The 23,449-nt window shown below is 50.2% G+C and overlaps 1 protein-coding gene and 4 long non-coding RNA genes across 9 annotated transcripts in view; 4 read left to right on the top strand and 1 right to left on the bottom strand.

Moving 5' to 3' along the window:
- The first annotated feature begins 354 nt into the window (after nt 1-354).
- The window catches only part of ADCY9 (adenylate cyclase 9), a 162,748-nt gene continuing 139,653 nt past the window's right edge, over nt 355-23,449 (top strand). For 2 of the 5 annotated variants that reach the window (XM_015125415.3, XM_015125413.3), the window contains exons 1-2: nt 4,177-4,558; nt 4,728-6,463. In XM_015125415.3, the coding sequence (XP_014980901.2) occupies nt 4,771-6,463 (1,693 nt within the window). In that variant the 5' untranslated portion in view covers nt 4,177-4,558; nt 4,728-4,770. Of the gene's footprint in view, nt 494-4,176; nt 4,559-4,727; nt 6,464-23,449 lie in introns of those variants that run through there. The other 3 variants (XM_077985366.1, XM_015125416.3, XM_015125414.3) reach the window with 3 other exon arrangements.
- Nucleotides 14,219-23,449, top strand: part of LOC144337873 (uncharacterized) — a 19,790-nt gene continuing 10,559 nt past the window's right edge. Inside the window, exons 1-2 of the long non-coding RNA XR_013411505.1 lie at nt 14,219-14,386; nt 14,521-15,306. This is a non-coding gene — a long non-coding RNA (uncharacterized LOC144337873). The remainder of the gene's footprint in view (nt 14,387-14,520; nt 15,307-23,449) is intronic.
- Nucleotides 16,506-19,400, top strand: LOC144337887 (uncharacterized). The gene is made up of 2 exons (XR_013411522.1): nt 16,506-16,999; nt 18,113-19,400. It is a non-coding gene; the product is annotated as an uncharacterized LOC144337887 (long non-coding RNA).
- LOC144337881 (uncharacterized) overlaps nt 21,574-23,449 on the bottom strand; it is a 25,286-nt gene continuing 23,410 nt past the window's right edge. The window contains exon 2 of the long non-coding RNA XR_013411516.1: nt 21,574-21,929. This is a non-coding gene — a long non-coding RNA (uncharacterized LOC144337881). The remainder of the gene's footprint in view (nt 21,930-23,449) is intronic.
- Nucleotides 23,101-23,449, top strand: part of LOC144337867 (uncharacterized) — a 2,978-nt gene continuing 2,629 nt past the window's right edge. The window contains exon 1 of the long non-coding RNA XR_013411499.1: nt 23,101-23,444. This is a non-coding gene — a long non-coding RNA (uncharacterized LOC144337867). The remainder of the gene's footprint in view (nt 23,445-23,449) is intronic.

Here is a 23,449-nt window from a genome sequence, read left to right as displayed (position 1 = left end):
CACGCCTGTAATCCCAGCACTTTGGGAGGCAGAGGCACGCGAATCACGAGGTCAGAAGTTCGAGACCAGCCTGATTAATATGGTGAAACTATGTCTCTGCTAAAAATACAAAAATTAGCCGGGCATGGTGGCGGGTGCCTGTAGTCCCAGCTACACTGGAGGCTGAGGCAGGAGAATTGCTTGAACCCAGGAGGCAAAGGTTGCAGTGAGCCAAGATTGTACCATTGCACTCTAGCCTGGGTGACAAAGCGAGACTCCGTCTCAAAAAAAAAAAAAAAAGAAAAAAGAAAGAAAAAAGAAGATAAGGATGGCATATCCTTGTACCTCAAGGGCCTGACACACAGTGCCAGGCACCACATCCCCAGTCCCCCGAGGCTGATGGCATGATACACACTCTGACCTGGACACTGGGGAGGCTTTGCCAGCTTATAGGTTTCAACAGCAGTTTCTACAGCAGGGAAAGTGGCCGAATTGCTTCCAGAGAAGTAGGGAGGTGAGTATGATCATTACTTGTGTCTAAAAATCCGACATGACCAATTTACAAACACACAAGTCACCACAAATGATTTGGAGAGGAGAAGAAAAGTGCAGACAGGCGACCTTTCAGATGGTTGGAGCAAACCAGGAAGCGGGGAGCACAGCATTGCAGCCAGCGGCGGGAGATGGAAGCTGTGAGCCCAGGCTCTGAGGGCCTCCCGTCCAGCTGGGCTGATGGAGGAGACAGGTACAGTCTGTGCTGGGCCATCGTGAGGCTTGCAGAGGGTAGTGCCAGGGTCGTGCAGGGCATCGTGGCCTCAGAAGTCTGAGATCCGGTTTTCTTTTTTTTTTTTTTTTTTTTTTTTGAGACGGAGTCTCGCTCTGTCGCCCAGGCTGGAGTGCAGTGGCGCAATCTCGGCTCACTGCAAGCTCCGCCTCCCGGGTTCACGCCATTCTCCTGCCTCAGCCTCCCGAGTAGCTGGGACTACAGGCGCCCGCCCCTGCGCCCGGCTAATTTTTTCTATTTTTAGTAGAGACGGGGTTTCACCATGGTCTCGATCTCCTGACCTTGTGATCCGCCCACCTCGGCCTCCCAAAGTGCTGGGATTACAGGCGTGAGCCACCACGCCCGGCCTGAGATCCGGTTTTCAATCTGAACTCATCACCCTTAGTAGGAAACCTAGGATCCGTTTCTCTTCAATCCTGGGTTTCATTTCACATCTTTAAACAAGGGACAATAGTATCTACCTCAGAGGGTTGCGGCAATGACCAAATGTGTCACAGGTGAAAATGTCCAGTAGTTTCTGGCATTTATGACATGTTCTGTCAATGATAGTTCACTATTATTATCCCATTTACTAAGCAAATGCCTGTGATGCACCATGCGTTTCTGAACCTCATATGTGAGAGTGCCTGGCATAGAGTTGATGTTCATTAAAGGTTTATTTTTTAAATTTTTAGATAAACTTATTTTGAAATAGTTTTAGACTTGAAGAGTTGCAAAAATACTCGCGAGTTTCCCTATATCCCACATCCAGCTTCCCTTAATGTTTTTTTTTCCCCCAAGATGGGGTCTTGCTCTGTCGCCCAGACTGGAGTGTAGTGGCACTATCTTGGCTCACTGCAACCTCCATCTCCTGGATTCAAGTGATTCTTGTGCCTCAGCCTCCTGAGTAACTGGGATTACAGGCACATGCCACCAGGCCCAACTAATTTCTGTATTTTTAGTAGAGATGGGGTTTCACCATACTGGCCAGGCTGGTCTTGAACTCCTAACCTCAGGAGGTCTGCCTGCCTCAGCTTCCCAAAGTGCTGGGATTACAGGTGTGAGCCACTGTGCCGGGCTCAGCTTCCCCTAATATTAACATCTTACCTAACTATAGTAAGAGGATCAGAACCAGGAAATTAACAACGGCACAATGCTTTTAACTAAATTGCAGATCTTAGGTGAATTTCGCCCGCTCTCCTGCCACTGTCCTTTCCTGTTGCATGTTCCCAACCAGGATCCCATGTTCCATTTAGTTGTTGTATCTATCCCCTTAGGGACGATTCCTAGTTTGTGACAGTTTCTCAGTCTTTGTCTTTCATGACCCGTAAGTGTCCAAAGACACTTTTGATGGGTACTGGTTAATCACTTTGTAGAACAGGTCTCAGTCGGGGTTTGTCTGGTGTTTTCTTGTGATTAGATTGAGATTACACACTTCTGCAGGAATACCACAGCAATATGTTACTTCTAGTTTTTTCCTCCTTTGTTGTAGTAAAATACACTCAACATAACATTTACCATTTAAACCACTTTATGTTATTTATTTATTTTTTTGAGACGGAGTTTCACTCTTGTTGCCCAGGCTGGAGTGCAATGGTGTGATCTCGGCTCACCACAACCTCCGCCTCCTGGGTTCAAGCAATTCTCCTGCCGCAGTCTCTCGAATAGCTGGGATTACAGGCACGTGCCACCACGTGCGGCTAATTTTTGTATTTTTAGTGGAGACGGGGTTTCTCTGTGTTGGTCAGGCTGGTCTCGAACTCCCGATCTCGGGTGATCCGCCCGCCTCGGCCTCCCAAAGTGCTGGGATTACAGGCGTGAGCCACCGCGCCCGCCTTAAACTCACTTTAAAGTGTGATTCAAGGGCACTATGTAGATTCATCCTGTTGGATCATTTCTAAACTTTTTCATCATCCTAAAAGGAAACCCCAAGCTCCTTATCTTCCTCCCCTAGCACCTAGCAACCACCAATCTGTATTGCCTCTACGGATTTGCCAATTCGAGACATTTCAGCTGGATAGAATCATACGATATGTGACCTTTTGTGTTTGGCTTCTTTTACTAGCATAATGTTTCCCGGGTTCCTCCACACTGCAGTACGCATCGGTGCTCCATTCCTTTTTGTAGCCGAATAATATTCCATTGCATGGACAGACCACATTTTACTTTTATTTTCTAATTCAACAGTGAGAGTTGGTGTGGGCCCCGGCCCTGGGCCTGGGAGGCGACGGAGGGGATGGAAGAGAGCCCCGTGACTGGCAGGAGGCACTGTGGAGTGTGGGGAGAAGGGGTCGGGGTCTGCATGCTAGGGAGAATAGAATTTTATTTACACGTGGCAATGTTTATGGAGGCCAATGCAGAACTGCCGTTATGGGATGCGAACTCCTCTGAAAGTCTCATTTGTGTAAAAGGAAAAGCAGTAGTTCATGAGGAGGGGGAGAAGGGCTTAAGGACAGCAAGGGAAACTCCCCCTGGGGCGGGGGAACGTGGTCGTCGGTGGGCCCAGCTATGGAGGGTTGGCCCGCGAAGGTCGCCCCGTGAGCAGGTCTAGGGCAGGCCGAGTGCCCCGGGGCCCGCATTCATTGCTTACAGAGCAAAGGGAGCCTCCCGGGAGGGAAATCCAACGGTTGGAAACTTCGATTTATCCCAAAGGCGTGCCGAGTGGGAAGGCAACATTTTGATTTCCCAAACGTTGCGCCCAGCGGCTCCCTTCCACGGCGCGCGCCTTCAGGTCTCTCCGCAGCCCGGGACCCCGGGCAGCGAGTGGTCTCTGGGGCGCCCAGAGAGGCCCGGCCCGCAGCGCCCGGAGCGCCCGCAGTGTACGCAGCGCGCGGCCGAGGAGCGGCGCCGCCCGGGGCGGAGGGCGGAGCCGAGTGCGCGCCCCGCCCCGCCCCGCAGCCCGGAGCCCAGCGCGCGCACCAAGGCGGGGCGGCGCGCGGCCCGTGCGCGTGTCCGGGGCCAGGAGGCGGCGGCGGCGTGCGCGGGGCGCGCGTGCGCGCTGCGGCGGGGCGAGGGGCGGCGCGGGCGCGCGTCTGTCAGTGACAGCGGGCGGGGCAGGGGCCGGAGGTGGTGGCGGCGGCGGCTCTTCCGACATGAGGCAGCGGCCGCGGGGGACACGGCGGCGGGCGCGGCGGCGGCCGCATCTCTAGCTCTGGGAGGCTGCCCCCGGCGTGGGCGCGGGCGGGCGGGCGTCCCGGCTGGCGTCGCAGGAGCCCGGCTCTGCGGCAGCGTCTGCACCGCCGCCCGGCGAGGGGCCCGCGTCCGTGGTTCCACGCGCTCGGTCCCGGGACAGCGGCGGTCCCGGCGGGGGCGGCGGCGCGCTCGGGGGGAAGCAGGCCCCGCTAGACGGGCCGCGCCGACGGGCTCCGCGCACTCGCAGCCCGGGGCGCCCCCACCCCCGGCGCCCGCCGCCGCGGGCAGGGCCGGCCCGGAGTGCGGGAGGCGGCCGGGGAGCGCGGGCCGGGGGCGCCCGCCGAAGCTCGCGGCTCCGGGTCGGGGCCGGGGCCGGCCGCGCGCCGCCTTTGACGCATCGGAGCGCGGCTCCTGCAGGATGGAGGGCTCCGCGCCGCCGGCGGAGTTGTTTGTGCGCAGGCGGCTCGCGGGGCTGGGAGCGCTCAAGGTCTGAACTTCCCTCCGGAGCCGCAGCTGGAGGAGGCGAGCGCGCAAAGAGGAGAAGCCGCGCGGCGCGGAGGCCACCCTCGGGGCGAGCGGCGCTGAAGGCGAGCGAGCACAGCGGTCCCGGACCCACGGCGGCCACGCGGCGGGGACCCCCGGGCGCTCTAGGTCCGTCCCGAGCGGTTCTCGTCCGCCTCGAAGGTAGGGGCGGTGGGGGTACGGCTGAGCCGGGATCCACAGTTTCGGGGAGCAGATGGTGCCTGTCCAAGTCGCGTGCTGGAGCCGCCACCTAGGACGGGAGCAGGTCCCCGGCCTGCAGGTGTGCATGCCTAGGTGGGAGCGCAGCTAACTCTCCCGGTTTTGCTGGCAGGTACTGGTGACCCCGGCCCGGGCAGGCCCCGGGACTCGACAACATGGCTTCCCCGCCCCACCAGCAGCTGCTGCATCACCACAGCACCGAGGTGAGTTGCGACTCCAGCGGGGACAGCAACAGCGTGCGCGTCAAGATCAACCCCAAGCAGCTGTCCTCCAACAGCCATCCCAAGCACTGCAAATACAGCATCTCCTCCAGCTGCAGCAGCTCCGGGGATTCCGGGGGCGTCCCCCGGCGAGTGGGCGGCGGAGGCCGGCTGCGCAGGCAGAAGAAGCTGCCCCAGCTGTTCGAGAGGGCCTCCAGCCGCTGGTGGGACCCCAAGTTCGACTCGGTGAACCTGGAGGAGGCCTGCCGGGAGCGCTGCTTCCCGCAGACCCAGCGCCGGTTCCGGTATGCGCTCTTCTACATCGGCTTCGCCTGCCTTCTGTGGAGCATCTATTTTGCGGTGCACATGAGATCCAGACTGATCGTCATGGTTGCCCCCGCGCTGTGCTTCCTCGTGGTGTGTGTGGGCTTCTTTCTGTTTACCTTCACCAAGCTGTACGCCCGGCATTACGCGTGGACCTCGCTGGCTCTCACCCTGCTGGTGTTCGCCCTGACCCTGGCTGCGCAGTTCCAGGTCTTGACGCCTGTCTCAGGACGCGGCGACAGCTCCAACCTTACGGCCACAGCCCAGCCCACAGATACTTGCTTATCTCAAGTGGGGAGCTTCTCCATGTGCATCGAAGTGCTCTTTTTGCTCTATACCGTCATGCACTTACCTTTGTACCTGAGCTTGTGTCTGGGGGTGGCCTACTCTGTCCTTTTCGAGACCTTTGGCTACCATTTCCGGGATGAAGCCTGCTTCCCCTCGCCCGGAGCCGGGGCCCTGCACTGGGAGCTGCTGAGCAGGGCGCTGCTCCACGGCTGCATCCATGCCATCGGGGTCCACCTGTTCATCATGTCCCAGGTGAGGTCCAGGAGCACCTTCCTCAAGGTAGGGCAATCCATTATGCACGGGAAGGACCTGGAAGTGGAAAAAGCCCTCAAAGAGAGGATGATTCATTCCGTGATGCCAAGAATCATAGCCGATGACTTAATGAAGCAGGGGGATGAGGAGAGTGAGAATTCTGTCAAGAGGCATGCCACCTCGAGCCCCAAGAACAGGAAGAAAAAGTCTTCCATCCAAAAAGCGCCTATAGCCTTCCGCCCTTTCAAGATGCAGCAGATCGAAGAAGTCAGTATTTTATTTGCAGATATCGTGGGCTTCACCAAGATGAGTGCCAACAAGTCCGCCCACGCCCTGGTGGGTCTCCTGAACGATCTGTTCGGTCGCTTCGACCGCCTGTGTGAGGAAACCAAGTGTGAGAAAATCAGCACTCTGGGAGACTGTTACTATTGCGTGGCGGGCTGTCCCGAGCCCCGGGCCGACCATGCCTACTGCTGCATCGAGATGGGCCTGGGCATGATCAAGGCCATCGAGCAGTTCTGCCAGGAGAAGAAGGAGATGGTGAACATGCGAGTCGGGGTGCACACGGGTACCGTCCTGTGTGGCATCCTGGGCATGAGGAGGTTTAAATTTGATGTGTGGTCCAACGATGTGAACCTGGCCAATCTCATGGAGCAGCTGGGAGTGGCCGGCAAAGTTCACATTTCTGAGGCCACTGCAAAATACTTAGATGACCGGTACGAAATGGAAGACGGGAAAGTTATCGAACGGCTGGGCCACAGCGTGGTTGCTGACCAGTTGAAAGGTATGTGCACTTCTTTCCTCAGTATCCTCCCTCCCTGAAACTGATTGTATTAAAAAAGAAAAACACACACACACACACAAACTTTCAACCTCAGTGTGTAGAGGCAGCTCAGGTATCTCAGAATGCCTTACCATGGGGGGATCTCAGGGTCAGTGTGACTTTTCCTCCAGCGGGTCAAATATCACAGATCTCTTCACACTGCAGAAAGGGACGCTGTACAGACGTGACCTAGATGCGACCTGTAGAAGGAAGGAGAACTTTGAACGAGCATAACCACTGGTTGGCTGAAGTACGGGGGTACGTCCGGTGAACGTAAGAGTATGGAGCCGTTCAGCGTTCAGCACTTTTCAGCACTTAAGGAAATTGCCTTTGCATTTCATTTGGTCACCCCGAAGTCCCATCCAAATGTTTCTTTGTGCCCTTTTTGCGAAAACGTGGAGAATAAAACCTTTCTCCTCTCTGGGCCTCACTTTGCTTGTCCTCAAAATAGGGATAGGAAGTCGGCGCAGTCCTGCAGGACTCTGGAGAACTGGACGGAGTTACTTACCTCTGAGTGCACACTGCCTTTTATCTAGGTCTTTTAAAAAAAGTTTGCATTTTCAGCTTTCAGCCGTCATTTGTTTAAGGATATTTTATTATCACAGTATTTGCCTTAAGTGAAGAACCAGGCATTTTAGAATATTGAGCTTCTGCAGCCGCCAGGTGATCTGGAAGGGAGAGACGTACTCACAGAAGAGCTGGTATTCTCCTCCCTCGTCCTCTCAGGTTTGGATCTGGTGCCTGGTCCCTGGTTTCAAGCTCCCTACTGCTATTCTTGATGTTTTTACTGGGCTGCTGCTTTTTTCTAATACAGGACAAAAGTCTTTGAGATCTGGAAAATGATGTTAAAATAAGTAGACGAGAAAGAAAGATTTTAAGTAATCTGCTATATTTCTTCCCCCCTTCTTCCTTTTTAAACAGCCCTTATGTTTTAGCAAAATCTTCAGGATTGAGGGGAACATCTATTTTGGAAGTATGTAGAGAAAATAACGCTGATTTTTTTAAAGCCTGCTTTTGTGAAGCTGTATTGTATTTTGTGGCCTCCCCACACCGCACACTTACACAGTTAACAGCCTCAGGAAAGGGAATCCTCGGAAGGAGAAGTGGTGAATAGTTCCAATCAGAGATGGCAGAAGTAGTAATGTCGGTCAGACACGGCCAGTGGTTGAGGTAGGGCCTGCACAGGTCGTTGGTGTGAGATCATCCTATATCCCCAGTTGGCATTCTCTTTCTCTGGCTTGTGATCTGAGCTCCTGTATCTTTTATGTATTTGTTATCTGGCAAGGGAACATCATCTTTCTTCTGATTTTTCTTTATTTTACTAACTTTGCTGATGAAGATTTTATGGATGTAGACGAAAACTATTTTCACCAAGAATTCCCCTAACCTAGAGCGCTTTAAGGACTATGTTGACGAGATCAGAAACTACACTTTGCCGTTCACTTGAAAGATGCTGCCGTGACAAGTTCTTTCTGTTTAGGGTAGTGGCACTTGCTCTTGAGCCTGAAGGTATCAGTGGATGGGGCTGTGGGTGTAACCCCTGCTTGACACCTTGGCATTTTTAGGGCCCAGGTGTTGGGAGGTCTGTCCTGGGGGACTGGGGGACGGTGGAGCTGGGCGGCAGTACATTAAATGAAATATGTTGGCCCACAGGACAATGAGAACAGTTTTGTAAGCTGTACTTTGTATGCTGTATTACTCGAATTTCAAAAATGAAAAGGGTGTAATCATTTGGAAATTGCCAAGTCATTGAATACCTATTTTGTGAATTTATGAGTAGTTTTAGTTTAAGTTTATAGATCAGGGGACTCAGACACTGAGGCAAAAAAAAAAATGCTAGAGTGGGTTTGTGTGTGTATGTGTTTTTAAACCTCAAATAGTGTAAATTTGGTAAATTAACTTTTCTTGACATTTGTGTACATTGTACATTTATAAAAGGTTTAGTACTGTAGGGAGTAGGGAAGAAAGAAGGCTTAGCCAAGCTGCTGATTTTTTAAATGTGATATTCTTCCCTGTAGCTGTTTCCCTGAGACCATGATTTTGTTTTCTTGAGCTCATTTTGCAAACCTTTGTGGATAGGACTCCAGGAATAGAGCATGTCTACACAACTTCCTGGCCCTTTTGGAAACTGTCCTTACAAAGCTAAATTAAGATGATAGCACAGTTTGTAGAAGACCCTTTCACCCACATCGTTAAGCTTATCTACATGTAAGATCGATTTTCGCCTCTGCCTTTAGGCTGGTGGCAAATGTTTTCTCTAGACAATGTTGGGTATTATGGGAGGCTGAGGCAGGAGAATTGTTTGAACCCGGGAGGAGGAGGTTGTAGTGAGCCGAGGCTGTGCCACTGCACTCTGGCCTGGGCAACAGAGCAAGACTCTGTCTTAAAAAACAACAACAAAAAACAAAAAAACCCCAATATTGGGTATTATCCTTTCCCTCGTACCCCCTTTTCTGATCCCAGGGTTAAAAAGCACCCAGTAGCGGCCCAGCAGGAGCGGGCATCCGTAGAATGAGAAGGGGCTTCTAGAACTAGCCTGGGAGCACAGAAGGAAGCTCCTCTCATTCGAATTTATCTGAACAGGCTTTGCAGAAGGGTAGTTTCATGATTTCTGCACATTCCCTCACTCTGAAATCTGTGCTGTGCCCCGGAACCGACTGTGCACCTGGCACTGTGGATGTGGAGGAGGATCCGTGATCGTGAGGTAGGGGGTGGGACTTGACTCCAGAGGTAGGGCACAGATGCCAGACCGAATTGGGGACTAGCTAATACAGGGATGGGGCCGAAGCAGCGTTCTGCAAGGTACACCCACCAGTGTGCCATGTTAGTTTACTGTCACCATGGCCACACCTGGAGTTACTGCCTCGTTCCATGGCCATGACCTGACAACTCAGAAGCTACCACCCTTTTCCTAGAAATTTCTGCCTAAGCCGCCCCTTACTCTACATGAAATTAAAAGTAGGTATAAAGTAAGGCCAGGCGCAGTGGCTCACGCCTATAACCCCAGCACTTTGGGAGGCCAAGGTGTGTGGATCACCTGTAGTCATGAGTTCGAGACCAGTGTGGCCAACATGGTGAAAGCCCGTCTCTACTAAAAATACAAAAATTAGCCAGGTGTGGTGGTGCGCGCCTGTAATCCCAGGTGCTCGGGAGGCTGAGGCAGAAGAATCGCTTGAACCCAGGAGGTGGAGGTTGCAGTGAGCTGTCATCATGGCCACTGCACTCCAGCCTGGGCGACAGCCTAGGCGAGGCTGTGTCTCAAAAAAAAAAAAAAAAAAAAGTGATATAAGTATGATTGCAAAACTGCCCTGAGCTGCTACTTTCTGCCTTTGGGGGAGCCCAGCTCTGCAGGAGCAGTCACGGAGCTGTAACACTGCCTGCCTCTTCAATAAAGCTGTTTTCTTTCCTGCCACCGGCTCACTCTTGAATTCTTTCCTGGGCAAAGCCAAGAACCCTCTTGGGCTCTGCCCCACTTTGGGTCTCGCCTCCCCTGCGTTTATAATTCCCACCCTCCATGAGGTCACAGTTGAAAGTGTTGTGGAGTATGTCCGGGAGTGGGGAGCGCTTTAGAGAGGGCTCCTGCTGGAGCTGGGTCCTGAGATCAGGCCATGGCTCTCCAGATGGACAGAAGAGCAAGGGGCAGAGCGGAGAGGTGGGCGTGGCTGGGCCCTGTGCTTCTCTGTGGGGGCAGCCGATTGTTAGTCGTTGGTCAGGACAAGGAAGGCCACGGGTAACGTGGGAAGGACTTTGGATTTGATCCTGTGGGTGTCAGGGAACCACTAAACAGGGACTTAGGCGATCTGACTTGCAGTTTTAGAAAGTTCACTCTTTCAGAGCTAGTGAGTGTGGGTTGGAAAGAGATTAATGAGGTGTTGAGTAAATCCCAGGTAGGGGTGATGGTGGCCCAATCCAAGGTCACAGTACCAGTGATGGAGGTGATGGGATGTGAGTGGCGTTAGGAAGACCAGCTTGATGAGACTGCAAGCCAGATTTAAACAGACGACTGGCAGGAGGGGAAGGGCTTAACCATGTGAATGGGAAGTGGCATTTTAAGTTTCTGGAAGTGACTTGGCGACAATGTGGAGTCAGGAATGGGTGAGGGGCCTTTGAAGTTGCTATGGTATGAATGGAGAATGCAGGATGGACTTACAGAAGGAGGCCCGGAACCCCCGGCTTGCTTATTCTTTCAGCGAATCATTTACTCTGTGCCAGGCACGATTCTGGGTTCTGGCAATACAGCTGTAAACAAAACAGATTCCTGCTCTTGTAATAGAGGACAAGAATTTTTAAGTCAGTAATATAGGAGGATCGCTGGAGCCCAGGAGGTCGAGGCTGTAGAGAGCCGTGATTGCACCACTGCATTCCAGCCTGGGCGACAGAGTGAGACCCTGTCTCTAAGAAACAAAAACCAGGCCTTCTAATAGGGGAGATCTAATAGAGGGGACAACAGGCGAGTCAAACCATAAATAAGATAGAAAAAGTGTTTTGTGAAAAAACGTAAAGCAGGAAGGGGATGTAGAAGATGGGGTGTACGTGTGAGAAATCTTATCTAGGGTGGCCAGGCACTGGGAGAAGGTTGCAGGAATTTTTAGCATACTGCTAGGATTTTGGAAATAACTTAAAAAGTGAGGGGCCGGGCATGGTGGCTCATGCCTGTAATCCCAACACCTTGGGAGGCCGAGGTAGGCAGATCACCTGAGGTCAGGAGTTTGAGACCAGCCTGGCCAATATGGTGAAACCCCATCTGTACTAAAAATACAAAAATTTACCAGGTGTGGTGGCAGGTAATCCCAGCTACTCAGGAGACTGAGACAGGAGAATTGTTTGAACCTGGGAGGCGGAGGTTGCAGTGAGCTAAGATCGCACCATTGCACTCCAGCCTGGGCGACAAGAATGAGACCCTGTCTTAAAAAAAAAAAAAGAAGTGAAGCACAGTTATTAAAGATATGGAGAAATGGGTGGGGTGTGGTGGCTCATGCCTGTAATCCCAGCCCTTTGGGAGGCCGAGGTGGGCAGATCACGAGGTCAGGAGTTCGAGACCAGCCTGGCTAACATGGTGAAACTCCGTCTCTACTGAAAATGCAATAATTGACTGGGCATGGTGACAGGCGCCTGTAGTCCCAGCTACTTGGGAAGCTGAGGCAGGAGAATCGTTGGAACCTGGGAGGCGGAGGTTGCAGTGAGCCGAGATAGCGCCACTGCACTCCAGCCTGGGTGATAGGGTGAGACTTCATCGCAAAAAAAAAAAAAAAAAAAAAGGGTCTGATTCAGGTGAGGGACCTTCCACAGCATTTGGGGTGAAACTGCTAGGCCTGAGGGAACCGTGGCTGTTGTATTCTGCCTTGGGCCGCAAGCAAAAAACGGTGCGATGTGTTATCTTGAGCTGTTGGCTTTTCTTGTCATAGATACAGGGTCACAAAGACAGAAAGTGAAACCGTTAGAAAATATCTACAGGCATCTTCTTTTCCCCGGTAAATATTAGGAAGACAGAATGAAGATGCTCCGCCACTCCCATCCACACCCATGGTGATATCTCTGAAACAGGGAATACCGGGTAGCAATCACGTTGTCAGATGCAGAAATTAAAAAAGCCTTTTTTCCCCAGCCAAACTTTATGCTTGTGGAGTAGCTGGGGGAAGAGACCACTGGTGTGCATTTGGGCAGATTGTCACCTGTTGGCCACTTCTGTGACCAAGACCTTCGCCTTAAAGGAGTTCCTATCTAGACCCTGTCTGGTGGGCCGACAGACCGACGGTGGACGGAGGCATTCTGTATGCGTTAGCCTCTGCAAACACCTGTCTCATGCTGGAAATCTGGGTGCCCTGTGAACCGTGGTCACGGGCCTGCCAGCTGACAGAACCCTAGCTAGGTGTTGGTTTGGGGTTCAGTTGCATGCTCAGGTGTTCCCCTTCTTTCCTTCGTTAGCTTGGGTAGCTTGTCCCCACCTGAGCCTGCAACCCTTGCCACTGGGATGCTAACCCGTGAGCACAGCCCAGTCTCCTTGCTTGGAAATTCTGCGTTGACCTGCATTCTTTTTTTTTTTTTGAGACAGAGTCTTGCTGTGTTGCTCAGGCTGGAGTGTCATGGCATGATCTCAGCTCACTGCAACCTCTGCCTCCGGGGTTCAAGTGGTTCTCCTGCCTCAGCCTCCTGAGTAGCTGGGATTACAGGCAAGTGCCACCATGCCCAGCTAATTTTTGTATTTTTAGTAGAGATGGGGTTTCACCATGTAGGCCAGGCTGGTCTCGAACTCCTGACCTCAGGTGATCCACCCGCCTCAACCTGCCAAAGTGCTGGGATTATAGGCGTGAGCCAGCCTTGACCCGCATTCTTGAGCAGGATCTCTAGTGCACGTGGAAATGCAGCGTCTCAGATAGCAAATGGCAGAGATGAGATGAAGCACACAGTTGCCCTCCACAGCTGGGGTGGGAGACAGAAAACAGCTATAGAGTCGACTCTCAAGCCACCCCCAGTGACCATTTGTTCAGGCTCTTTGAGACCTGGCTTCCAGTGATAAGGACAGAGCTGTTAATTCTGAAGACAAGCTTTCGAGTAGAAGTAACCTCTGGTGAAGCGAGAGAAGGTTAAGGTTTGCTGCATTGCCGACGGGATAAAGAAGGAAGGGAAGGCTGTCTTTTCAGGTAGAATGTCTAAGGAAGGGAAACATGGAGAAGGAACAATTAGAGCAAGTCAAGAAGTTTCAAGATTTTTGTCTGCTGGCCAGCTTGGTTAGATAGTAATTATGTTTCTGCATATTGGTCAGTGTTGCCTGTGTACTTTGCTATGGAATAGTAATCTTGGAAAAAAACAAACCCACATTAATCTGTCCATGTCTGGGCACAGAGTGTGCACGAGCCTGCGTGGGCCGTAAGTCTTGTCTTTCTCTTGGTTGTTGATTTCCGTATTGGCATGTTTGCTGGAATTTCAATATTGTAAGAGTGTGATCATTCACCATTAGAATTCTGCAGGTCCCCTCCTGACTCTGGACTGGCTGAGCTGAGGGGCCTGTCATCCATCTGGCCCTGGGCATATCATTTGTACTTTGCCTGTGACACACCTCAAGACCTTTTCCAACAGGAACTAGCACCCCTCCAGGAAATTTTGTGAAGAGATGAGAGTTTGTGAAACAGGAAGGGAGCTGGCAAGGGAAGTGGCCAGGCACCGGTGCTGCCGCGGAACAGGAGGGAAGGGACTGGGCTGCATCAGAGGGTGGAGGTGGAGCCCCCACCCATGGGTGAGGGCCAAGGGTAGGGTGGTCCTCCCCTGGGAAGACTACAGACAGCAGTGATATTCTTGTAGTCTTGTGGATGTACCCAGTGAACCACACCAGCCAAGCCAACCTGTGGCTAAATTTTAGTCAACTTAGGCAAAGAAGACTGCCCCTTGTAAAACTTGTCTGCTCTTAGAAATCAGGTTTTTGGTCTCATTTTCTCCAGCCTTTGCTAGCGTTGCACTTGTAAAAAATTCCTGGCATCCTTTCTGTAGAGTTAAGTGGGGAGGCTCAGTGTTCTGGGATAGGGGGGAACATCGAACCCTCTAGAGGCTGGTGGTGACAGTGGAGGCAGAACGAGTTGTAGCAGTAGTGGTGGCAGGAGTGTGACCTAGAGGGCAGAAGCTGGGAAACAGGGTGAAATGCTGGGCCCCTGACACTCAGGGATAGCTGCACCTAGTTTATATGCCTTCCTCTAACCCGGTAGAAATTGTTGTTTCTGTAGGTTTTTTTCTTTTCTTTTTTTTTTTTTCTTTTTTTTTTTTTTTTGAGACGGAGTCTCGCTCTGTCACCCAGGCTGGAGTGCAATGGCCGGATATCAGCTCACTGCAAGCCCCGCCTCCCGGGTTTACGCCATTCTCCTGCCTCAGCCTCCGGAGTAGCTGGGACTACAGGCGCCTGCCACCTCGCCCGGCTAAGTTTGTGTATTTTTAGTAGAGACGGGGTTTCACTGTGTTAGCCAGGATGGTCTCGATCTCCTGACCTTGTGATCCGCCCGTCTCGGCCTTCCAAAGTGCTGGGATTACAGGCTTGAGCCACCGCGCCCGGCCGGTTTTTTTCTTTTCTTTTTGAGACAGGGTCTTGCTGTGTCGCCCTGGAGTGCAGTGGTACAGTCACAGCTCACTGCAGCCTCGACCTCCTGTACTCAGATAATCCTCCCTTGTCAGCCTCTCGAGTAGCTGGGACCATAGGTGCATGCCGCCACACCCAACTAGGTTTTTTTTTGAGACAGAGTCTCACTCTTGCCCAGGCTGGAGAGCAGTGGTGTGATCTTAACTCACTGCAACCTCTGCCTCCCGGGTTCAAGCAATTCTCATGTCTCAGCCTCCCCTGTAGCTGGAATTACAGATGCATACCACCATGCCCAGGCGATTTTTTTTTTTTTTTGTATTTTTAGTAGAGATGGGGTTTCACCATGTTGGCCAGGCTGGTGTCTAACTCTTGGCCTCAAGTGATCCACTCACCTCAGCCTCCCAAAGTGCTAGAATTATAGGTGTGAGCCACCACGCCTGGCCTAATTTTAAAAAATATTTGTAGAGATTGTGTCTTCCTATGTTGCCCAGGCTTATGTACGTTATTTATATAGGTTGTCTATTGATATTTACAGTATTAGAAATTGAAACAAACTGAGAAGCTTAAAAATATTTTCTTAATTTATTTCAAAATAATAATGAATTCATTTCACTCATTGCATGTTAATATAAGTAACATTTTTATAAAAGTAACTATATTTTTTAAAATGAAAAAATTTGATGAGAAGGGTGGCACTGCCACACATTTTTGCAAATCTCTTTAGTGTCTGGATTAATAAATGGCTGAAGTTTTTTTTTTTTTTTTTGATGGATTTTTTTTCCCTCTTGTTGCCCACGTTGGAGTGCAATGGCACAATCTCGGCTTATTGCAACCTCTGCCTCCCAGGTTCAAGCAATTCTCCTGCCTCAGCCTCTCAAGTAGCTGGGATCACAGGTGCGCGTCACCATGCCTGGCTAATTTTTTGTATTTTTAGTAGAAACGGGGTTTCACCATCTTAGCCACCTCGCCTGACCCATGGCTGAAGTTTTTTTTTTTTTTTTGAGACGGAGTCTCGCTCTGTCACCCAGGCTGGAGTGCAGTGGCAAGATCTCAGCTCACTGCAAGCTCCGCCTCCCGGGTTCCCGCCATTCTCCTGCCTCAGCCTCCCGAGTAGCTGGGACTACAGGCGCCCGCCACCTCGCCCAGCTAGTTTTTTGTATTTTTTAGTAGAGACGGGGTTTCACCGTGTTAGCCAGAATGGTCTCTATCTCCTGACCTCATGATCTGCCCGTCTCGGCCTCCCAAAGTGCTGGGATTACAGGCTTGAGCCACCGCGCCCTGCCTGAAGTTTTTTAAGTGATGAAATGTACCATGTTAAACACTTTTAAGTGTGTTCGCTGAATTTTCTTAGCTGCTTTGGCCTTCAGTTTGTTGCAATATGTTGGACAATGTGTAGAAAATCTGGTTTTATAGAGATACGTAGTTGGGAGAGCATTTTCATAGCGTTTTTGTGTAATTCTGGATTTTTTTCTGTGATTCTGTAGAAACATTCAACAAGTGAGTAGTAGTTTCTTTTTCTTTTTCTGAAATGGGGTCCTGCTCTGTCACCCAGGCTGGAGTGCATTGGTGCTGCCATAGCTCACTGCAGCCTTGACCTCCTGGGCTCAAGTGATTCTCCTGCCTTGGCCTACCAAGTAGCTGGAACTACAGGCATGCACCACCACACCCTGCTGATGTTTTATTTTGAGCGGTAGTTTCTTAAAGGTTAGTTGTAATATGGAATCTGAAATTTTATTATCTTTTTTTTTGTACACGATTATATTAAACGCTGTTGGGTTTTTACCCAGGTGTGATTGTATCATGCACTAGTCATTTGGAAAATACTGGTCTTTTGAATGATGCAGCTCTTCCACATGTTGACATCAGTTAGTTCTAATAGTCTGAAGATGTTGACTTCATCACAGTGGCTGATGTAAGTTTTCCAAAAACCCTACTTGAAAATGGGAATTTTTATCTTTGGCAGCAAAAACTGTCAGTTGTTTTCCTGGAAGTGAGAGACTCATCCATATCCCCAGGAATGGTCTGCCCGTACTCAAGTCTGAACAACCGTAGTTTGTCTGTAGGTCAGGTATAAGTGACGTTCTACCAAAAAGGTGGCCAATTCAGCCTGCAGCCTGAACAGCTGCACAGCTGCTTTTCTCGAAGACCACTGTGCTTTGACGGGCAGCATCGTCGTAGGCGTGCCTCTCATTTTATCCCTCAGACTATTCAAAAGACACCTACTCAAGCTTGCGATTTAACACAGTCGTTCATGTTGACAGCTTCATCAGGGACATTCTTTCTTTTTTTTTTCTTTTTTTTCTTTTTTTGAGACAGAGTCTCGCTCTGTCACCCGGGCTGGAGTGCAGTGGTGCGATCTTGGCTCACTGCAACCTCCGCCTCCTGGGTTCACGTGATTCTCATGCCTCAGCCTCCCACGTAGCTGGAATTTACAGGTGTGTGCCACCACACCTGGCTAATTTTTTTACTTATAGTAGAGTCAGGGTTTCACCATATTGGCCAGGCTGGTCTTGAATTCCTGACCTCAGGTGATCTGCCCACCTCAGCCTCCCAAAGTGCTGGGATTACAGGCATGAGCCACTGCGCCCGGCCCATCAGGGACATTCTTAAGCGAAGCTGTCTGCCTTTCCTTTCGTAAGTGTGGGGTGGTGAAGGACATGCTGAGGGCTAGCGCGGTTTGGTGCCCCTGCCTCGGGATGTGCTCAGGCACTAGGAGTTCCACCCATGGCTGCTTCTGCACTGCCACTGCAGATGTCAACACTGAAGAAGGCAAATGCTGTCTTAGTGTCATTGTGCAAATAGTTGAGACTCCGCAGATGCCTTGCAAAGGCCTCAAGGACCTCTGAGGATCTGCGGACCACACTTTGAGAACTGCTTCCCTAGCTGGGCTGCAATACGGGAAGACTGAGGGTTTTGTATGTGCCACCCAAACATGCGTTCTCGTGCATGTGGAACAGCGCCAGCTGGAGTCGTGACACACATTACATGTTTCTTGTGGAAATAGCAAGTGACCTTAGTTCATACATTGACGTTTTCTTACAAAATCCTTAAAAATCCTTTGTGATGCCGGTAAGTCTTTGTTGCTCATGTTCAAGGTGTGTGATAAAGACCATCAACTGTGAACTGGCCACGGCTCATGCCTGTAATTCAAGCACTTTGGGGGGCCGAGATGGGTGGATCACCTGAGATCAAGAGTTGGAGACCAGCCTGGCCAACATGGTGAAGCTCCGTCTCTCCTAAAAATACTAAAATGAGCCAGGCATGGTGGTGGGCACCCAGCTATTCAGGAGAGCTGAGGCAGGGGAATCACTTAAACTTGAAAGGCAGAGGCTGCAGTGAGCTGAGATGGTGCCACTGCACTCCAGCCTGGGCAACAGAGTGAGACTCTGTCTCAAAAAACAAAACAACGGTTGGGAGCAGTGACTCACGCCTGTAATCCCAGCACTTTGGGAGGCTGAGGCGGGCAGATCACCTGAGGTCGGGAGTTCGAGACCAGCCTGACCAACATGGAGAAACCCTGTCTCTACTAAAAACACAAAATTAGCCAGGTGTGGTGGCACATGCCTGTAGTCCCATCTACTTGGGAGGCTGAGGTAGGAGAATTGCTTGAATCCAGAAGGCGGAGGTTGCAGTGAGCTGAGATCATGCCACTGTGCTCCAGCATGGGCAACAAAAGCGAAACTCCATCTCAAAAACAAAGAAAGAAAGAAACGACCATCAACTTTGTTCCTGTGAATTTTTTTTGGAAGGGCTCACCCTTTGGTTAGGTGCTTGGATTTTGATTTCTGATACATTCGGGCTTAATTCTTGGTTATATGGTTTCCTAACTCTGGGAAGCTTCCTAGAGGCTCTGCAATTTATAGGAATGATGGTGTCTGTGTCAGAGGGTTGTTGGGAGAATCAGCTGAGATAATTCAAGACAAGCGCTTATTTGCATAGTGACTGATGGCGGACAGCCATTCCGTCAATAACTCGCCCTCCCCGCTGGCTGAGTCACATTTTGTATTGCACTAAAGGGTGTTTCTTTCTTCCTGCGCTCAATCCGGCGCACATCTTGTATAATTCAGTACCGAAACCAAGAACACACTAGGGACTGTGATTGTGTCAGTTTCTCGTACTAAAAAGGGCAAGTGTCCAAAATACAAAACGCTGATAGCTCGCCCTGGTTAAACTCTAGCTGCTGAACTTGGCTGCTGCTTTACTGAAAACCCTCGGGGGTTCAGCAGTCTTGTTCCTAGGCTGCTTCAGGTCCCCAGAGTTCTTAAGATGATGGGCCCCTCGATGGTTGAGGAATTATGAGCAAATCTTCAGCTTTGCAACTCGAGTTATTGGCTGTGGTTTGAACTAGAGCGGTTTTTTCAACTGTACTGTATCCTACTGTAAACTCATTTATTTATTCATTAAATATTGAATGGGTTCTTACCATTGGCAAGGCCAGGACTAGGTTCTGGAGATAGAGGGGTGGCCCCTGCCCTCTTGGGGCATAACGCCTAGAAAGGGAAGTAGACAGTGATCAAATAATCTGTACAGGCCAGGTGCAGTGGCTCACGTCTGTAATCCCAGTACTTTGGAAGGCCAGGGTAGGAGGATCACTTGAGTCCAGGAGCTGGAGACCAGTCTAGGCAACATAGCGAGACCCTGTCTCTAAAAACAATAAACAATTAGCCATGCATGATGGCATATGCCTGTATTCCAAGCTACTTGGAAGGCTGAAGTGGGAGGATCGTTTGAGCCCGGGAGGTCGAGGCTGTAGTGAGCTGTGATTGCACCACTATACTCAGCCTGGGTGACAGAGCGAGACTCTGTCTCAAAAATAAATAAATAAATAAATAAAAATGAATAAATTCACCTGAACAAATATTGTGCTAGACTTCTTGATTGTATTACAGATACGGCTGAGATGATCTCCATTTTATAGATGAGAGGACTAAAGCACAGAGAGGTTAGATAACTTGTGATGATCACACAGCCAGAAAGGGATACTAAATGGTGGAGCCAGTATTTAAACCCAAAGGCTGTGTTAGAAAACACTAGTACCCATCTCACAGAATTGCTGCGAGGATTAAATGAGAAAATACAAGCTCTTAGAAAAGTTCTTGGCACATAGTACCTCTCAGTAGAGAAGAGCTAGTATTACTGAAAGTAGGAATAATTTTCTTAGCAGTGGCAGCAACAGCCAAAACATCTATACCTGTCTTTAGCTCTCTCCATTTACAAGGTGCTCTCAGGTACACTGCTGTCTCAGCCATGGTGAAATCCTAGGATCCTGGGAGCCGTGTATGTTTAGATGCTTTTATTTGCTTGGTTCTTTCCCTTTCTATACCATTTACAGACTGAGTTTGTTTTTTTCTTTTTCTTTTTTTGAGACAGGATCTCACTCCGTTGCCCAGGCTGGAGTGCAGTGGCGCAATCTCAGCTCACTGTAGCCTCCACGTGTATCAGACCATTTTCACACTGCTATAAAGATGCTACCTGAGGCCAGGTGCAGTGGCTCATGCCTGTAATCCCAGCACTTTCGGAGGCTGAGGCGGTCGGATCACTTGAGCTCAGGAGTTCGAGACCAGCTTGTCCAACATGGCAAAACCCCGTGTCTACTAAAAATACAGAAAATTAGCCAGGCGTGGTGGCATACACCTCTAATCCCAGCTACTTGGAAGGCTGAGGCAGGAGAATCCCTAGAACCTAGGAGGTGGAGGTTACAGTGAGTCAAGATGGCGCCACTGTACCTCCAGCCTGGGCAACAGAGTGAGACTCCATCTCAGAAACAAACAAAAAAGATGCTACCTGAGATGGGATAATTTATAAAGAAGGCAGGTTTAATTGGCACAGTTCTGCATGGCTGTGGAGGCATCAGGAAACTTACAATCATGACAGAAGATGAAGGGGAAGCAAGGCACATCTTACATGGTGTCGGGAGAGAGAGTGAGAGAGCGAGCATGTGCAGGGCAAACTGCCACTTTTAAACCATCGGATCTTGTGAGAACTCCCTCAGTATCAGGAGAACAGGATCGGGGGAACCACCCCATGATCCAATCCCCTCCCACCAGGCCCCTCTCTCGACACGTGGGAATTACAATTCAAGATGAGATTTGGGTGGGGACACGGAGCTAAACCATATCAACCTCCCAGGGTCAAGTGCTCCTCCTGCCTCAGCCTCCCCAGTAGATGAGACTACAGATGTGCACCACCACGCCCAGCTGATTTTTAAAAATTTTTGGTAGAGACAGGGTCTTGCCATGTTGCCTAGGCTGGTCTCAAACTCCTGGGCTCAAGCCATCCTCCTGCCTTGGCCTCCCGTGCTTGTAATCCCAGCACTTGCCTCCCAAAGTGCTGGGTTCACAGGCGTGAGCCAAGGCACCCAGCTGAGTTGGTTTCCTAACATCCCCCAAAGGTGATTTTTTTTTCAAGAATCACTCTAAACTCTTGAATTTTAACTTGTTTGGTGTATTTCATTCCATTACAGATATATTATTTTTGATGCTCAAATTGTCCCATTTGGGGCCCATGGGAGCCCCTTTAAGTTGGCTGCTGAGTCCTCTTCATGCAACCGCGGTGGTCTTTGATAACCTTCATGCCCATTTAGTAACATTTTTAAAGAGTTGAGAAATTACAGGTATTAAAATCTCATTAATTCTGTTTGTCTGATATGTTTATTCAGAGAGACTGAACTAAAGTTTACCCTCATCTTTTTTGAAAAGAAAATGAATAGAATGTGCATGTTTCTATGAGGAAATAATGCCACCCAAGAAACGGTTCGTGCATCTTCGAGTTCCTTGGAAGCGTTAATTTGCATTCCTACAATTGAGAGCAACGTAGAATTTCTTTCTGTATCTTCCCACTGATGCCTGTTGAGGGGCAGGTGCCTGTGACTGTAGGTAAATCGTGATAAAAAACAATAAAAAGGCCGGGTGTGGTGGCTCACGTCTGTAATCCCAGCACTTTGGGAAGCCGAGGCGGGCAAATCACTTGAGGTCAGGAGTTTGAGACCAGCCTGGCCAACATGGTGAAACCCCTTCTCTACTAAAAATATAAAAATTAGCTGGGTGTGGTGGCGCGCGCCTGTAGTCACAACTACTTGGGAAGCTGAGGCAGGAGAATTGTTTTAACCTGGGAGGCAGAGGTTGCAGAGAGCCGAGATCGCATCACTGCACTCCAGCCTGGGCAACAGAGTGAGAGCTCTGTCTCCAAAAACAAAACAAAACAAAACAAACCAATAAAAAAAAATATCCCAAACCAAAATGTAGATGACCTGTTTGCAGACTGAGGAGTCCTGCAGTAAACTCCATCCTCCAGGACAGCTGTGGAATGTTCTAGAAGGCCCAACTCCAGGAATTCCCTTAGTAGGAGCCTTGCTCTCAACAGTGCCTCCTGGAACAATGGGCCAGCCACTGTCTTTTCCATCTTGCATCATATGTCTTTGACTTACTTTGTTTATAATCTGTTTCCACGCCACTGGAATGCATCTTAAGAGCAGGAATTTTCCATGTTTTACTTCCTGCTGTGTTCCTAGTGTTGGGAATATAGCCAGGCATATAATACATGCCTGATAATACTGGTTGAACAAATGAATGAATATTATAGGCCGTACACAGTGGCTCATGCCTGTAATCCCAGCAGTTGGGGAGGCTGAGGCTGGCGGATCACCTGAGGTCGGGAGTTCAAGACCAGCCTAGCCAACATGGTGAAACCCCGTCTCTACTAAAAGTACAAAAATTAGCTGGGCGTGGTGGCGGGTGCCTGTAGTCCCAGTTACTCGGGAAAGTGAGACAGGAGAATTGCTTGAACCCGGGAGGCAGAGGTTGCTGAGACTGCACCACTGCACTCCAGCCTGGGTGACAGAGTGAGACTCTGTCTCCAAAATAAAATAAAATAAAATAAAATAAAATAAAACCCAAAAGAAACAGTAAAAAGAAATCCCAAACCAAAATGTAGATGACCTGTTTGCAGACTGAGGAGTCCTCCCCCAGTCCAGCAAACCCCATCCCTCAGGACAGCTGTGGAACATTCCAGAAGGCCCAACTGCAGGAATTCCTTAGTAGGAGCCTTGCTTTCGACAGTGCCTCCTGGAACGATGGGCCAGCCACTCTCTTTTCCATCTTGCATCATATGTATTTGACTTAATTTTGTTTATAATCTGTTTCTACGCCACTGGAATGCATCTTAAGAGCAGGAATTTTCCATGTTTTATTTCCTGCTGTGTTCCTAGCAGTGGGAATAGAGCCATGTGTGATCATATTTGCTGATAAATGAATGAATAAATAAATAAATATAAGCCGGGCACGGTGGCTCACGCCTGTAATCCCAGTACTTTGGGAGGCCAAGGCAGGCAGATCACCTGAGGTCAGGAGTTCAAGAACAGCCTGGCCAACATGGAGAAACCCCATCTCTACTAAAAATACAAAAATTAGCTGGGCATGGTGGTGGGCACCTGTAATCCCAGTTACTCGGGAAGCTGAGGCGAGAGAATCGCTTGAGCCTGGGAGATGGAGGTTGCTGAGACTGCGCCCCTGCACTCCAGCCTGGTGACAGAGCGATGTTCTGTCTTTTTTTTTTTTTTTTTTTTTGAGACGGAGTCTCGCTCTGTCGCCCAGGCTGGAGTGCAATGGCCGGATCTCAGCTCACTGCAAGCTCCGCCTCCCGGGTTCACACCATTCTCCTGCCTCAGCCTCCCGAGTAGCTGGGATTACAGGCACCCACCACCTCGCCCGGCTAGTTTTTTGTATTTTTTAGTAGAGACGGGGTTTCACCGTGTTAGCCAGGATGGTCTCGATTTCCTGACCTCGTGATTCGCCCGTCTCGCCCTCCCAAAGTGCTGGGATTACAGGCTTGAGCCACCGCGCCCGGCCCCCGCGATGTTCTGTCTTAAAAAAAAACAAACAGGCCGG

Source organism: Macaca mulatta, chromosome 20 (assembly GCF_049350105.2).
Source record: "Macaca mulatta isolate MMU2019108-1 chromosome 20, T2T-MMU8v2.0, whole genome shotgun sequence".
In the NCBI taxonomy this organism is placed as follows: Eukaryota; Metazoa; Chordata; class Mammalia; order Primates; family Cercopithecidae; genus Macaca; species Macaca mulatta.
This window is presented reverse-complemented; position numbering and strand designations above follow the sequence as displayed.